Source organism: Tiliqua scincoides, chromosome 4 (genome assembly GCF_035046505.1).
Source record: "Tiliqua scincoides isolate rTilSci1 chromosome 4, rTilSci1.hap2, whole genome shotgun sequence".
Lineage (NCBI taxonomy): Eukaryota > Metazoa > Chordata > Lepidosauria > Squamata > Scincidae > Tiliqua > Tiliqua scincoides.
The window spans coordinates 21,270,722-21,288,057 of NC_089824.1; the positions used below are offsets into that span (position 1 = coordinate 21,270,722).

Below are 17,336 nucleotides of genomic sequence, written 5' to 3' on the forward strand. Positions count from 1 at the left end.
TTCTGGAGAAAAATCCATTATGGGGTATAAGCCATGATGTGTATGTACAACCTCCTGATTTTAGAAATGGGCTATGTCAGAAGGCCAGATGCAAGGGAGGGCACGAGGATGAGGCCTCTTGTTATCTGGTGTGCTCCCTGGGGCATTTGGTGGGCCGCTGTGAGATACAGGAAGCTGGACTAGATGGGCCTATGGCCTGATCCAGTGGGGCTGTTCTTATGTTCTTACAAAAAGTTTTTAGAATCAAAACAGAAGATGAACTACTTGTAAACACTTTTGGAAAAGTACTATCCACCGCAATTCATAAGAAAGTCATTCATTTATATGTTGCAGGTAGAATGCATTTAGTTAATTGCAACTGGTCAATAAAGTCTGCCATTTATTCTAAAGAAGACTGATTAATGTAGCTACTTAAATACAGTTCAGACTCTCTTGAACTTTTTTGACTTTCTAGTTTTACACAAGAGTTCTTAAATAAAGATATCCATTTGCTACTGCTTCCTAGATAGCCAGCCAGTACAGGGGGTTCATACCTTTTCTAAACTTTTATATAGTGCCTTCCAGTTAAAGCACTACACCAGGGGTGCCCAAACCATCCGGCCCCCAGGGGGTCCCCCCCATCCCCCCACCTCCAATGGGCACTCGGCCCTCACCCCAGCCCACGCTGGCCCGCTGCGCGAGCTCCGCACCTTGCTTTCCCTTGCTGCTGCTGAGCTCAGAGGCAGTGAAGGAAAGACGAGCCCAGCCGGCTTGCAGGGCCTTTTATAGTGGGAAGGTAACGTGAGACTTGCAAGTCTCGCGTTACTTCCCACTATAAAACACCCTGCGCGCTTGCCTGCTAGTCTCCTCTTTCTTGCCCATGGGCTGGGCTGGGCTGGGCTGTGCTGGGCTCAGCTCCCTTTGGCTCAGCTCAGCTCCCCTCCCCTCCCACAACCTGAGCCGGGGGGGGGGAGGAAGAGAGAGAGATTCCCAGTCATGGGAGCCCAGCCCAGCTCCCTGCACGTCTCCCTCCCGAGGGAGGGAGGGAGGGCTGGATGGCTGGCCAGCCGGCCGGGCAGGCAGGCAGCAGCAGCACATGGGCAGGCAGGTAGGCATGCAGCTGGGCAAGCAGGCAGGCAGCCCAAGCAAATGAAGGAGGGAAAGAGGGAGGAGAAGGGGGCAAGTGGCATGAAGATCCCTCCCCTTATTAGGGTGAATGGGATCATAAACTGGATTGAATTCATTCATTCATTTTCCATCTAATATATTCATTTATGTAAATTTATTCAAGTTTGAAATGTAAATTAATTCAGCCCCCAACACAGTGTCAGAGAGATGTTGTGGCCCTCCTGCCAAAAACTTTGAGCACCCCTGCACTACACAAACAAACAGTCAAATTAGGAAAACACTGTACATAAAATTCAATTGAAGAATAAAATAGTCCTATTTTAATACCTAGACCTGAACCAAAAAAAACAAACAAAACCAAAACAGGATTTTAGGGGGACCCTCTGGGCTGAAAAAAAATTCACAGAATCTTTATATAAGTCGTCTGCAATGCTCCAGGAAGAGGATGTTTCATGGGCAATGTGCTATTTCATGTTCTCTTCTTTAAAAACAAGTGAAAAGTTGATGTGTATACAGGTTATGTCTATCTCACATGAATAAACAGAAAAGCAGTGCAGTGTGCTGGGGGAGGGGGTCAAAGTGTCTGCACAAAATTGTGTAATTTTTTGTTGCTGTTGTTGTTCAGTCATGTCCGACTCTTTGTGACCCCATGGACCATAGCACACCAGGCCCCCATGTCTACCACTAACTTCCGGATAATAATGTTTTAGTTACTTTTTATGTCAAAACATGCCTAGATCAGAATCTATTTCCATTTCTAATGAGAAAAGAGCATAGAGTGATACAATATCTTACCCATTTTCAAAATACAGTTTCTTACTTTTGTAAATATCACCAAAATGGTTCAAGAGTACCTCCCATCTACAAACACTTAATAAACCTGAATTTTTAAATATTTGCAATTAGAACCTTCTGAAGACCCAGCAAAGCTGTTTTTACATCATAGCTATCTGCAGAGCTTATGCTGAGAAACACTTTCTCTGTTGGTTTCAGTGGATTCTATTGACCCTGCTGAATCTGTAAATTTTGAAGGATACCGCACACCTCTGCAGATGACCAGACTGAAGGGCACCTCTCAATCAAGAACATTTACATAAACATTGCCTCTACAGAAAAAATATCTGCAAACTGACTTTGAAATCTGCCTTCAGGCACCTTTGTAATCAGCCCAGAACAAGTGCAGATTCAGCTAAGTGGTGAGAAATAATTCATCTGGACACCCTTAGTCCCATAGGTTTTTTCTGTAGAAGAGATGTCCTTGAAAGTCACATTGTAAAGGCTAGCTGGTTTGCTGGCAATGATTGGCCATTTCCTTTTGCTTCTGACTTCCTACCAGAAAATAAAGTCAGTTTATTTCCTGCATATTCAGACTAGCAAAAGAGACTGAAGAAACAAGACCAAACAATATTCTGTGAAAGAAACTATTATGCCCTTATGAGAAAGGTCATCTGAATTTCTCGGATTAATGGCACAATGTGCCTCTTTAAGTGTTTAAAAAAATGGTGGGATCACTTAGATCCCGCATATTGTTCTTGCAGACATTACGTATTTTATATTGTGGTGTGCTATGGATCCCAGTGACTGACTTGGTTATTTAAAATATTTATACGCCACCTTTCCAGTCAATACAGGGTGCTCACAGCAGCTCATTGCAATTATATTGTTTTACAGAAAACAAGCTTCATGCTTAATACATTCACCAAGGTGTTTTACTTTTATGGCTTTCTTGGGGTATATTTAACCCCAAAACAAGATTGATATAACAAATCTTGACAATGACTGAGGTTATTAAATACTGAAAAACATTTTCCAGGGCTAAAAAAAGTTACCCATTGCAGTACCTTCGGTATACAACCACTAAAAAAAATTTTTTTGTCTCTATTTAGGTGTTAAACAGCATAGCAAGAAAAACAGGTTTATCACCAGTGACTACTGTTGTGAAATAGTCACTGTCCTTATGTTTACACAGTCAATGCAAAGCCCATGTTTCAATTCCTAAGAGTGCACAAGGCAGCTTACAATAATTAAACACAAAATCATACATTTGAGCTCAACATCAAAATGCAACAAACCTACTGCTATCTTTTCCATCTAACATCCTTCAGGCAAACTTGATAAATTTATACTATGGCAAAAAAAAAAAAAAAATCACCAGGAGGGAGGAGAGATTTAAATCAGTCTTCTCCATTTTGTGGTCCATATCTTTGCTTAATATGCATGTAGATGAACTGGTTGCCTCAACACATACTGGTTTGTGACTAACTATTCACAGAAACATAATCTTAAACTTTTGCCCACACCCTTTCGCACCACATAATTTTATTTGCTGAGAAACCTGGAAGCCAATAACGAACTAGTCTTGTATCAGCTTCAGACTAACTGATTTATTTTGGCATAAGCTTTCATGGACTATTATAGTCCACTTCATCAGGTGAGTCAAGGTGCATAACTGTACTTTACATAGTAACAACCATGGAATACCTCTTCCATCTTTTAGCCCTGTGACCCCACTTTTACAACCCTCTTTTTGTTTCTCTATTCCTACGTGTGTGTGTGTGTGTGTGTGTGTGTGTGCGCGCGCGCGCACATGGAGTCCAAGAATTTCACTTCATGTATCTGATGAAGTGGACTGTAGCCTACCAACGTTACTTACTATTTCTTATTACTGTTATTAAAATGGATTAAGGTTCTAAAAGTCTCTTTGCAGTTTTTGATGCAGCAGATTAATGCAGATTAATGCATTAATGCAGATTAATACTCCCACTGGAAATTTTGAAACAACAGATTTTTGTTTGGCTCTATCTGTGCATTCTGAAGGACAAGTTAAGCGAAACAAGGATCCACAATCCAGTTCAGAGTTAAGTGTCCCTCAGCCTACAGAAATGTGTGCTTAAATTTAGGGTGTGCAACTGGAAGATTCCAGAATCAAGATCTCATAACTGAAGGGCAATCTGGTGATCTTCTATGATATGTAAAGTAAGTCTCCATGTTCTTTGGTTGATAGCCATAAATATTCAAACCAGAATAATATGTCTGATAGACGAAAAAGGAGTTTAGTAGGTATGCAGACTAACAGGGTTGTATTAAATCCACATTTTATTTTGTATCAGGCTATTTTTAAAGAGCGTCACTAAATAAATTAAAATTCAAATTAAATACAAAATTTAAATTTTAAAAAAATCATTTACTTTGTTTTTGCCTTTTGGCTCCATTGGTCACAAACTCCGTATTCTTTTGTACCAGAGGGATCAATGATACAAAGGATTATTTTTATGATTTTATTATTGTATTTATACATTTTAAATGCCATAAGCTGCTTGATGACTGCCACAGAGGAGGAAAGATAGGGGAAAAAATCTCTTGTAAAACATTTATACACACACACACACACGTGTCAACTGATAACTGTATACCTCTGACAAAGCAGACTATAGCCCACAAAAGCTTCTGCACAGTGTTGTTTTCATGCTAAAACAGACTAAAATAGCTATCCTGCAGGACTTTGTTATTTGTCCACCTCTTGCTTATTTAAAATAAGAATTTTATTCACTTTTCAAACCAGCTCACACAATCAATCCCAGCCTGCTCCCTTATTCCCACCCCACCTCCCTGCACTTGTTGAATATTAGAATGCATAGTATACTAATACATTCAGACATTCCTCATGTGTTTCCTTACACACACTGAAAATCTGGACACTAAGATTATCAGCTAAACTGAACAAGAACTTGTGTTTATTTCTTCACTGTGAGAAGCAGAGCAGTTTTTTTTGTAAGCCAATGAGAATAGCTGCCTTTTCTCCCGAGAATCTCATTATTTTGCTATGCTCTAAAAAAGGAAGGAAGGAAACGAACATGGCACAATTCAGGCTGGAGTCAAAAAATTAAGACAGGGCAGGGGAACTACACACCCCACAATGATTTGCCTTGGAATGAGCGTCAGAATTAATGCTGTGATATTAGAAAACTTGAACTAAGGCTCTGAGTTAATCCACTCACACTGGGATTTCCTCTTGTCACTGGAGAAATAAAAAGCTAACAAAAACATTAGCTATCCAGTAAGAAAGTTCCTACAACACTCAACATTCTTGATTATAGGCATCTTGAACCCAGGAGACCGAACACTCCTATTTTGAAGCCCCAGAACCTTGTCTTTAATAAGGTTCCAATTTATGCTTTCAACCATGCCTTCAGTACGTCTCCTCACAGAGAAAATCTCCTAAAATTTAAATACATGCATACTATTTCTTAAATTTAGAGTGTTGCTACTTAGAACATGCAAAACAAATTAAATAATGTTGGCAGCTGGTCTGCTCAAGATGTATAGCAAAGTAGGTGAAATTTATTCCAAATCATGGGAAAAAAATCCACCACTTAAAAGACATGGTAAGAAAGTAATTTGGCAGTCACTGCAGAAAACTTGGTATATGTTGCTTGTCGTAGTGAAATGAAATTGTGCACTTCCAACAAAGACCTTCAGAAAAACAGTCACCAGGGTCTCTGCCTTCCACGTAAATCCACTGCTCAGCCTTTTGTGAGGAGAGCTCCGCAAATAACTTACTCATGTTCATTGATGTAGAGTTCTGCAAGTTCATGCCAAGCTTCTTGGTCCCCAACAAATCTAACAATGGGAGAGAAGGAGGGGGAAGGAAAAGAATTCTGTAAAAATGAACAGCATGGAGGCAAAGGAGTAAATCAAATGTAAATTCCATTTTAATTAAAAAAGATTTATCAGAATAACAAAACACAATCCTTATTCATAAAACACTCACTGCTCCAGATACTCATTCAGCTCTCGGATGGCTTCTGCATTTTTCCCTTGAGCTTTTCGAATGGCAATCTTACGCTTTCTTGCTGCCTGTGGGTTGACATTAACAGAGGATTATGTGCTCATAATTCCCTGGGATTTTGTAAAGAAGGCAATTTGACTGTGCAAATTATTATCTCAATGCCAGAGGAATTCCACTGCAGAGCAACTGCTTGCCTGCAGTTTATAAATATACCCTATGACATCCTGCTGAGAGATTGGAAAACTCTTCTTGCTATCACATTACGTGGGTTTTACTTTTCATGTGCAAACTGTATGCATCGTTTCATCCAAAGAAATGACTGGCCAGATTCTGATAATTACAAAGCAGCAGGACAGCCTAATCCTTATCCAGTCCAGGGTCCACCAAACAATCATTCACGTGCTCTATGTCTCAGAGATCGCCGACAGTAGAAGTTTACAACACTACACCGAGACGATGCTTGTCGTTTCGCCAGCGGAACTCTCCGTAAGTTTCCAAGATCTGACCTTTCTTAAAAAAAAAATTATTTTCAAGTCATATTATGTGGCTCCCCAGCCTCTGCAAGTTGCAGCAACTAAACAAAAGATGGGCAAACACTGTGTGCAGAATTCCTGGCAGTACAATAGCACAGGGAACATTTCAGTTTCTAATAGAGCAATTTCAACTTTTAAGTTATCTGGTGGCTGCTGCACAAAATTAACAACTTCAACACTGGAAAACAAATCACAAGACACACCCTAACAACCTCAGTCTGGGAGCACAAGCCATCAGCCAAAGGACTAAGCCAACTGATCTTTTTTTTTTTTTTTTTTTTTTTTTACAAGTTCATTTGCAGCAACAGAGCAGACAGTTCATCACTGTGAGAGGGGCTCTTTCTTTCCACCTCTGAATGCCATTCCTTCAGAAAAGGGTTTGGAATTAGACTTTCCAGCGGCTGCTGCTCTGTTTGTAAGCCACAGTATTCCCACACAACAGAAACCATTCAGACCCCTAAGCCTCCTACCGCTGGAAACATTATATCCCTTTCTAGAGTGTATGTATAAACTGATCCTTATCTTGCACTAACCCCAGCAGACATTTGATCATATCAGAGGACTGCAAAATTTGGCCTGGAGTATGTAATACCTAATACTTAGGTCACCTGTATTAAGCTACGCGTGGAATTCCTTGCGCTACTATCAAGTCACTTTCTCATACCCCACATATTTAAATTGCTTGATCTCCTTTTTCCTCTATAGCATCACTGCAGTCTAAAAAGACTAAAACAAACTGTGGGCCTTGAGAAAATTGTGGCACAATCCAACTGTTGGGCATCAGTTTCTTAATTACAAGTGATAGTTTACAATTCCAGTATCCCAAAGCCCAAATTCTACTCACCAAAACAGGTTTGTTCCACGAACTTAGCAAACCCTCTAAGAAGCTTCACTGGCTTCCATACATCCCAACTCCCTGCACCACCCACATCACCAGCTCAAGGTAACTGGAGCCACATTAATCCGCAACTCCCCTCTCCCTAGACAGATTTGGAAGGGACCTACAAGATGATTGAGTCGAATTAGGAGCTGAGTGGTATCCTGTTTGGAACTCCTCATGAGTGTGGAGAGATTTGAGAGCAGCAAGGTGGGAACAGAGTGGGAATTAGCAGTGGAAGCACAATGGAACATGACAGTTGGTCCAGCAGAATGAGAGGCTGCAGCAGAATGAGAGGCTGCAGCAGAATGAGAGGCTGCAAGGCAGTCCTTCTTGAAAAACCTAGTACACAGGTGCTTTTATGCAAATGTTCAAAGTCTCTGAGCAAAGATGGAAGAATGGAATGTTTGGTGGCTAGGGAAAACATTGATATAGTGGCATAATGGAAACCAGGTGAAATGTGGAAAATCTGTAAGATATCCCAATCCCTGGACATATACTACAAAGAGGGTCACAGCAGAATGTTGGAGGTGGGGTGGCCATCTTTGTCAAAGAAGGGGGGGGGGACATGATTGAGACATTGAACACCTGGCCTGCCTAATGCCTTTTAAAGGCATAAAAACATCACTTCAGGTTTTCAGGTGAAAACCAGAAGTAACATTTTTCGGCCTGTAATTGTCATTCCATGCAATCATGTCATTCAACTCTGGAGCAAACCCACCAGACCTCTGGAGAGGGCGTGCATGCAGGAGGGAGCCCCATGGACCTGACTCGCGGATAAGTGAAACAGCGGATATGCCCCACCCCCCGTACAGGCAATGTAGCCCACAACATCCCTGACAGGCGGCTATTCAGCCTCTGCTTAAGTAATGGACAGTCTACCACTGTTCATTCTTCCTAGCATTTAACCAAAATCTCCCTTGTAATTTAAATCCATTTGTCCTGGTCCAATCTTCTGGAGCAACCAAGAACAAATCATCTTCCACACGGTAACTATCTTCAAATAGCCGAAGGCTATCATGTCAACTGTCTCTTCTCTAAACTAAACCTGTCCAACTTCTTCAACCTTTCTGACAGAAAAAAGGCAGAATAAAGCTACACATTTACTTTTCACAATCTGAAAACTATAGTTTTGTTGCTGCAGCCAAGAATTGCTTTCACCTTCTTTACAGCATGCCACAGAGCCGATTCAGGTGTAGCTCACAATCTACTACAACGCCCAGATGTTTTTCCACACATAGTACTGGCCAGTCATGCATCCCCAATCTTATATTTGTGTTTCTGTTGTTTCCTACCCAATAGATATATCACCCACTCCTCTCTCTCAGCAATCCCAGTGGGTTCATGACCCAAGAAGACTTGGTGGTTGGCAACCTTCAGTCTCGAAAGACTATGGTATAAGCCTACAGCACCCGGTATTCCCAGGCGGTCTCCCATCCAAGTACTAACCAGGCCTGACCCTGCTTAGCTTCCAAGATCAGACAAGATCAGGGATGTGCAGGGTAACAGTTGACTTGTTATAGGCAAATTACTAGTAAGATGTGGAAAATGGTTTGTGCCACATCTGATACCACCTTGTTGAAGGGAGGGATTTTCTATGGTTAGAAAAACTTTTCTTTTAAGTATAGACCAGGGAATCAAAACAAAACTGAAGCTAGACCAAAAAATCTCTTGGTTGCCTTAAACCTGAACTGACCTCACCCCACATTTTTTGAAATTCAAAAAACAGTAAATTTTTCAAATTAAAAAGCTATCAGTCTATTAATTATATAGTTACACTGCAGGCAGAGATGCATTCTGACAAAAATGCATCTACAACTGCTTCGAAGGCATCTGACCTCATTACTAAATTGCTTTATCAAACTTATAGCAGAGTTTTATGAATGAAGTTATTATTGAGGCGTTAGCTCCACTGTATTCAGTGCCAGGAAAGCATGTACAGAACTGCAGCCATAGTGTTAGAATCACACAGTTAAAAAATAATCATCAACATGAACTCCAAATTTCATAGTTCAGCTCCATCAAGGAACTTTCTAAAGTGGTTTCATCTTTACCAGGAGGAGAGCAACTGTCCCTCTTCACCCCAGCATGGCAACTTTTCCAGTGGCTATTACTGGTGTCTCTTCTGCAGTTTTTTCAATTGCGAGCCCTTTAGGGATGTAACCACTTATTTGTTTAGCTATATAAACCACTTTGTGAACTCCTTTTTGTCAAAAGCAATGTATAAATATATTCTCAATAAGATCAACACCTTCTCTATGGTATTGACTGGCAGATCTGGGAAAGCCACTTTATATGTTGAAATTTTCAGCAGAAAAAGTAACTGCTGTGTTGCAAAAAAGTATGAATACTATGGATACTATAACAGATAGCATCATCTGCTTAATGATATGTCACTTAGGGCGCAATCCTAACCCACCCCAGCACCAACATAAGGACAATGCAGCTCCTAAGTAAGGAAACAAACATTCCCTTACTTTGAGGAGGCCTCTGTGAGTGCCACCCAACTGCAAGATGCAGCACACATCCCATGGGCACAGCTATGCCAGTGCTGGAAAGTGGATTAGGATTTGGGCCTTAATTACCTTCTTAATGATGTCACTTCTGGCCCTCAGCAGGCACCATGAATACTATTCAGCCCTTTGTATGAGTTTGACACCCCTGAGCTATATTCTTTTGAAGCAACATGAATACTGCGAAACCAGCCTAAAGTGACAATCATTAGGTGATTAATTAGGTGACAAAACCTAAAGTGACAATCACTTTAGGTCTAGAGAAATGAGTATGCGTTCTTCCATCAAGAGAATAAGGAGATCAAGTCTATTATACAGACAGTTTCAGGAGAAATCTTCTGCTGTATGAAATGGTCTCTTACATTTATAATAATCAAAAGAACATTTTATGCAAGACCATTCATCACCAACTACGCTACAGCTGATTTAGGGAATGTTTCAATGAAAGGGTGCAACCACTGAACAAGGAGCCCCCCTCCAAAAGTATTCTTGACTAGACAGGCAGGAGAGTGAGAAATGATTCACTTCAATAGGTAGGCTAGAATGTGTCTATAAAAGTATTTGGAATTCTCCTCAAAACAAGAGATTCTTGAGAACCAGCTTGATATACAAGAGGATATTTTTTCTCCTTTTCATTCAAAACGAAATTGCAGAACCTGGTCAAAAATGTGTTTCTCTGAAACTAGATCCGTTTTGCTTGACCATGCAGAACTGGTGACATGGAATTTCCCCCTATCCATTTCCCAACATTTGGAACAAAACCCTATAGAGATTACTGGTTGGTTCTGCAAAGCCACCATTCTTAATGGAAAAGATACATGTCACTTATGCTATAATCAGTATCAAATGAGTGAAGGTGCTTTAGTATGTCCCATATTTCTTTACTAACGAACTATTCCAAGTGATTTATTTTAAAAGACTAATAATATTCATTTTGACTCAAGAACTAATCTTCCATTTGTCATTATTTTTTATTAATTAGCATTAAGTGGACTTAAAGTGAAGTGAGGATTCAAACCTCTCAGCATCAGCATTTGATCAGCAAAAGACACATGCACACACACACATAGTATTTGCAGCTTTCACAAGGAGATGAATTTGAAGTTCATGTCTCTCTCATGAAAAGGAATTCTGTCATATTTGGGATCAAATTCCATTTAGCAAATTATATCAACCTACATATAGTGTGCTATTCCTTAAAACTGTTTTGTTCTTTCAAGTGAAGATCAATGCTTGGATCCAAAAATGACCTGCAAGAGTGGAAGACTCCCCTGTGCTCCAAGGCCCCCTGCACCACAACCCATGCTGTTCTGAGGCACAAGTCGCAAGACATAGAAAAAATCTTGAAAAATTGGGGATCTTCCTTTGCCCAAGTGGAAATGCTTTCTACTCACACACTACCACATTTGGATCCAAGCCAAAGTCATTTCACAAAGCAAAGTACATGAATTTTTCAGACTCTCTCAGAATGTTCAGGGAAGATGCTTATACAACATGAGCATAGGGGCACAGTAGCTCATAAAATCAAGGATCCTGAGTCCACTGAAAGGACACACTGACATCTCTCTCAGACACTGGACACACTGCTACTTGTACCTTCATCTGCAAAACTGCAAGGTATGAAGAGAGAAGGGGAATGGAGCCAGGATTTTGTCCAGACCTATATCATGTTTAACAACAAGATTCAAAAGTTGCCTGATACATGTAGCATTGCTTAGAAATTCTTCCTTGCCAAGACTTCCTTGCCAGATGAACTGACATTGTCATTGTTCTGTCACAGCATCTAAAGCTTATCTATAGGATCAGACTAACACAGCTGACATCCATCACAGCTGAATTATACCAAATGGAACAAGGAGGGCTAGAAAGCAGACAATTGGCAGCCTTTAACTGGGATACTTTTTAGAGTATTTGGAAAAATGGTCTTTTTCAACTTGAAGATGAAGACCTCTTCTTGTTATAGGAAGGGATTATAGTTTATTGATGCTGATAAAGTAGAGTTGATACCTATCGGCAGAACAAATATTTTGTCACACAGGGAAATCTAGGCCATATTGTGTCTCATGTACATGCATATGCTTCTCAAAGCTGTCCAAGTTTAACTTAAACTTTTGGCCATCAGCAACCAGGTCCCACACAATCCCATAGTCTGAATTGGAAAATCACCAGACAATTGTTTTTGAACATGAAGGAAGCACACAAACTAATCTTCTCAGTCTGTAGCAATGCTGTGCATGGTGCAGAATGAGTGGGATGGGTTCACTGAAAAATTAAGCAAGATTTAAAAAAACAACTAAGACTTGACCCAGAAAGGTTTTCTAGTGAGGGGAACCCTGTAAGGCTCACAGTGTAGGTGAGGCATCCCCAAATTAAGCAACCCAAATGACAACAATCCCTTTCAGCTGATATTGTTGGGTATGTATGCTGCGACCAGCATATGAAATAACAGAAATACAGAGTAAAGGAATTCACCACTGGCATAACAGATGCAAAATGCAAGAGCTCAAAGATGCACTGCATCTATATACTGACATATGATGTAGCAGCTGCCAGGTTTAATATGCCTACACAATCCAACCTAAAACATATTTGGCTCCAGCCATTAACACAACATTGTTTGGTTATCTCCCATAAATGAAAGGTTATCAAAAGGTGCTTGCTGTGTAGACACACCAGAAATAAAATCACAAGTGAGTTGGCTGGGTCTGATTGGTTGCGTCTTGTTTTAAGTCTTTGTTTTGTGTTTGTTTTAAGTCAAGTTCTGACAAAGCAAAAAACTTGAAAGGGTGTATTCACTCTTTGTTATTATGAGAACCCCCCCCCCAAAAAAGGTAAAAGGCTTCTGCCAATTTCAATAGCTTTCACAGGTTACTATAAGGTGATTTTATGTTCTTGTTTTCAGTTTTGTATAAAATAAGAATTAAAGTATCCCTGCAACCAAAGTGGTTTCAAACTTTAAGTCTGTATTCTAATATAATGACCTGATTCTGGAACCTCGAAGTAAATATAAGGTAAAGTGAGGCGGGAAACCAAATAGGTGTGACAGAACTCTACAGTACTAATTTCTCCACCTTCACCATTTCTCATCCTATGACTAGAGGTACTTTTTTGTTAAAAACACAACACACTACATTTTGTGTTTAAAATATCCGAATGAAGACACAAAGCACTGCATTTTGATGTTTAAGATATTTTCCAGAAGTTAAAATAGCTTACTTTTCCAGTTATAAATAATACATAACACAGCTTTCTGCTTTTCAAATCATGAAATCTGTGAAAATATAAAACCATTTTCAAATGCCCCTAGCTATGACTTACAGTCCAATCCTACTGAAGTGCTGTGCCGGCAGAATGTGTGTGCTGACAAAAAAAAAAGTGCATAACGAGCTTTGCAACAGTGCAGAGAACTGACACAAAGCCTTCCAGCATGAACTGGTAGCTGTTGGGGTGCCCCCTGGACCTGCTAGAGAGGGGGAGTGGAACACAGAGAAGATGGGGTTGGGTGGGGGGGTACTGTATCCTAACCCTTCCCAAACTTGATCCACCTGATCAACTTGGACTTGCGCTAGCAATATCATTGCAGCTTCTGGGGCAAAGGGGTAAGTTCCCCCATACCCTGAGAAGACATTCAACAGAAAAATCCCCTGTGGGATACAGTGGTAGCCACACTGGTGCTCCTACATTGCTGCACATGGATTTAAAAAGGAATGGACTGCCTGTTTCATAACCCAACATGTTCTGTTTCATTCCAACAACTCAGAATTATTTTCCAGATAGTAGTCTAAAAAGGCAGTAAGGTTTCAAAGAGATCAGATTCTCATATTGGGGGGAAACCTATGAGAAATCAAGAGCTAGGAGAAGCAGGGATTCCTCTGCAAGGAATCTACTGTTGAAGCTAATGAAAGGTAACAGAATCTGGACATACATAAGACACATTGCTCAGAACCTTTTCTCATCAAATATCAAGGCTACATAGCAAACCTCTTCCACAGGATCTGGACAATGACGTTTAAGTGCTGGATTTTTAATTTAGGCTTTTCAATGCTCTTTTTATATACATGTAAAAACTGAACCACACTAACAATTCTTCAACTTTGCTGTTGCCCCCATCTTCATTTCATAGCTATAGTATGCAACAATCACTGGCACTAAGATGCACTTTTCGATTACATAATCTAGAGTTTACAGCTCTCTGTACGCTAATGGAAAAAGCTGCTGGATATTAAAGTTGTTTTTAATCCTTGTGCAGCCCTATCTTTCCTGTTTGAAACTGTCAGCTCCTGCAATGAGTGATTTTTACATGACTTATGTGAACAAAAGTCTATGTTTCACTTGCCAAACAAGAGAAAATGTTTAATATATCTAAGCAACTCCATGTGTCAGCACACCAGAAGAGACTGCTTTAAGCTCAAGGCAGTGCCAAGACAAACTCAGCAATAGTTTCAGTTTAAAACCATGAAGCATTTATTTTCCTACAGCAGCCACATGTGCGCCTGGAAATAATTAACAGGTAGATGACATATAAACAACTCCCATACCTGACAACTTATCAAAACTTTCTGCTTAGCTTACTTTCTTTAGCACACAAGATCACATCAGTACCTGAAGAAAATGCATTTGCTCAATACTGCACAGATTTTAAGAACTGTAAGAAATGCAAGTAATCAGAAGAAATGCAAGGCCTGCAACATTATGGCCTGCATATGCACGGACTTTCCATAGTTACCTAGAAGGAAGTAACTACAGCATGCACAAGAAGGAATGAAGATTTACCATTTTAAAAGCATGATTCCTTACCAATGCAACTTTTCTAAACCATCGGATACAACTAGTTTTCTTTTTGCACTGGGTCCAACTTGACAACTACCCATATTAATTGCCCAGGTATCCCCCCACAAACATGCATGATAAAAAGACTTGGTTGAAACAGAGCCATGATTTATTCCACTACAAGGCTGCGCAGAGATTGGTGCAATGCAACAGGTCCTGACTATACGCCACCCCCCTTAAGTGTGGGCACCCAACTAGGAGGAGACAGTTCCTGTCTGAGCCCTTCTTTGGGCGAACCACTTTGACTCAGAACCTGAGCTCGCCCAAGGCTCCCCCAGGTTCTTCATCACCAACCCCTGGAAACAGGGTCCAGCCAGCTGAATTGTTCTGCCCACCCTTAGCTGGGGAACCACGAAGGTGAGCATCCCAATACCACTGCGGGGTCAAGCCAGGCTGCCCCCGATCCAGGTAGCCTTGGGGCTCAGCACTGGCCTTAACCCGGCCTGTTGCTTGCCTGAAGGTAGACACCAGTTCCCTATTTCTCCTCCAGTTCCCGCACTACCCTGCCAGACACGGCCAACCTGGCTGAAAGACCCACAAGAACCCCAAGGGGACAGTCAGGGGTAGGCGAAAAAGGCTTCACCCCATGGCCAATCAGGGGAAAATCCAAAAAATTCCTACCCGGCCCCAAAAGGCAACCAGCTGACTGTGTTTAAAGGGCAGGTGGGTGGGTTCCACTGCTGCCGGGGAACAAAGAGGCTGGGAAAGCATGGGCGCCAGCCTTTAAACTACACACCCCAGCTTGCCCCCTCCCCCGACCAATAGCTGTGCACCATCTCATGCAGGCGGGGAACCAGACAAGTTTCCCTCCACTTGCATTAACAGCTGGAGGGCTTTATATACAGAATGACTATGTATTGAAATTATCATTTGTGACTCATGATGTTCACGTTAAAAAGTGGAGGGGGATTTTTAATTTATGCTTTTCAAAGATTTTTTTTATATAAATAAACTGTAAACTTCTCATTAACACAATTCTAATTAACACAGGCTGCAAGCCTCTGGTGTCAGTGCAGTGTGCCTTGTCAACTGTCAAAAACCGATGGTGTGCCTTGACAATCCGAGTGCCTTCTCAGTGTGCTGTGAGATGAAAAAGATTGAAAATCGCTGGTCTAGACAGTCTAGCCCACCCACCTCTCTCTTCCAATCCATACTCCTCTGCCTTTTCCAATACAGACAGTGCCAGTGAGTGGGTGGGTAGAAGTAAGCACACCCTGCCAAATTGCTGTCTAAGGAAACTGCCTGAGTTGACCTCAGGGATGGGCCAGACTTGAATAAAAGCATTACCCACCTTGCTGGAAACATATAAGACTCTGCTCCTTCCTCCAAATAGGCTACATTCTATGCTGGATTTAACTAGGAAACGTTGGTCATCTTAGAAAGATAGGTAGAATGAAAATGGAGAATAAGTCTGACCATCTTTTTCAGGGAATAGGAAGCTATTACTGTACAATTCTGGAACCCCTCATGGTTAAGTGAAACCATGGATGACTCCCCCATACCCACCGGAGTCGAGGGGAGCTCTGCTCCCCTTGCCTCTGGAGGGGGGGCCCAGATCCAATTTGCAGATAAGTGAATTCATGGGTACAGGGGTCCCCTGGTATTGTCTTTTCTAGCCACTTTGGAGGATGGAAGACTATGACCCTTTAAATTAAATGGGATAATAAAACACAGGAAGGTTTTCAGTTTTCTCTAAAAAAGTTAATAATCCTGGTGAGGGAACCTGACAGTACTGTTGCTATTGGCTGAAAGCTTTAACCAGCTGAACTGATCCATTTCCCTCCTCCCACCCTCACACAAAAACAATTCAAAGTTATAAACTGGCCTCTCTGAAAAGCGTACAATAATATTCTAAACAGTTATTTCAAGTTGTTTTCTGTGCTTTAATATCTATTGGCATCTAGAGTGAATACCCAACAAGGCCCAACTCTATCATTCTTGAGCATTTCGACTAGAAACACCAACATAAGCTCAATATCCCAGAAATTTAATAAATTCACCATATCAGATGTTTCCTAGTTTGGAATTGTAACTAAGGACTCATCAATTTTAGACGGTAGCATAAAGAATGGAGCTCAAGTTTTATATTTCTATTCAACTTACTGTGTTGGTTGAATCTTCTTGTAAAATTCTGTCATACAGTTGTATTGCATCATCATACCTATTGGGGGATAGAAGTAGAAACATGTATAGGTGAACTTCAAAGAGCTCTATCTACTCCAACAACTCAGAATATCCCACTGCAATCTGTATTCAAGTATAGCTAGACTCTTCTCTCTTGTGTGGGAATCACATGTAAGTAAACCCTTCAAGCAACAGCCTGGATTCAAAGGATTCAATCTTTTCCATGCCCTTGTTCTAGCTAAAATTAAGAAGACATTAAAGATAACACCAGGGCAAGGGAACTGGGTCAACTAGAATGAAAGCAAACAGCCCCACTAGACTTTCCAATCAACCCTTTCCTCTCTTCCTTACCTATTACCCCTGGTTTTCTGATGGGAACAACTTCTAGAGACCACACTATCAGGCTTTTTTTTCACTCAGCCATAATCCCAGTAAATGTTCTAGTAAATTTTATGACCTAAGACAGGAAGTTGCTCTACTGTATACACCAAGGACCTCTTTGCAAACACAGACAAGCTTCCCATTCATTTCAATTTCTGAGACATCGTGTTTTAGATATCTTT

At 40.9% G+C, this 17,336-nt stretch overlaps 1 protein-coding gene across 3 annotated transcripts in view; it reads right to left on the reverse strand.

Moving 5' to 3' along the window:
* The window catches only part of EMC2 (ER membrane protein complex subunit 2), a 53,848-nt gene that overhangs the window by 13,189 nt on the left and 23,323 nt on the right, over positions 1 to 17,336 (reverse strand). For all 3 annotated transcript variants that reach the window (XM_066624159.1, XM_066624160.1, XM_066624161.1), the window contains exons 5-7: positions 16,753 to 16,810; positions 5,879 to 5,964; positions 5,668 to 5,727 (exon numbers count right to left, since the gene is read on the reverse strand). In XM_066624159.1, the coding sequence (XP_066480256.1) occupies positions 5,668 to 5,727; positions 5,879 to 5,964; positions 16,753 to 16,810 (204 nt within the window). The remainder of the gene's footprint in view (positions 1 to 5,667; positions 5,728 to 5,878; positions 5,965 to 16,752; positions 16,811 to 17,336) is intronic.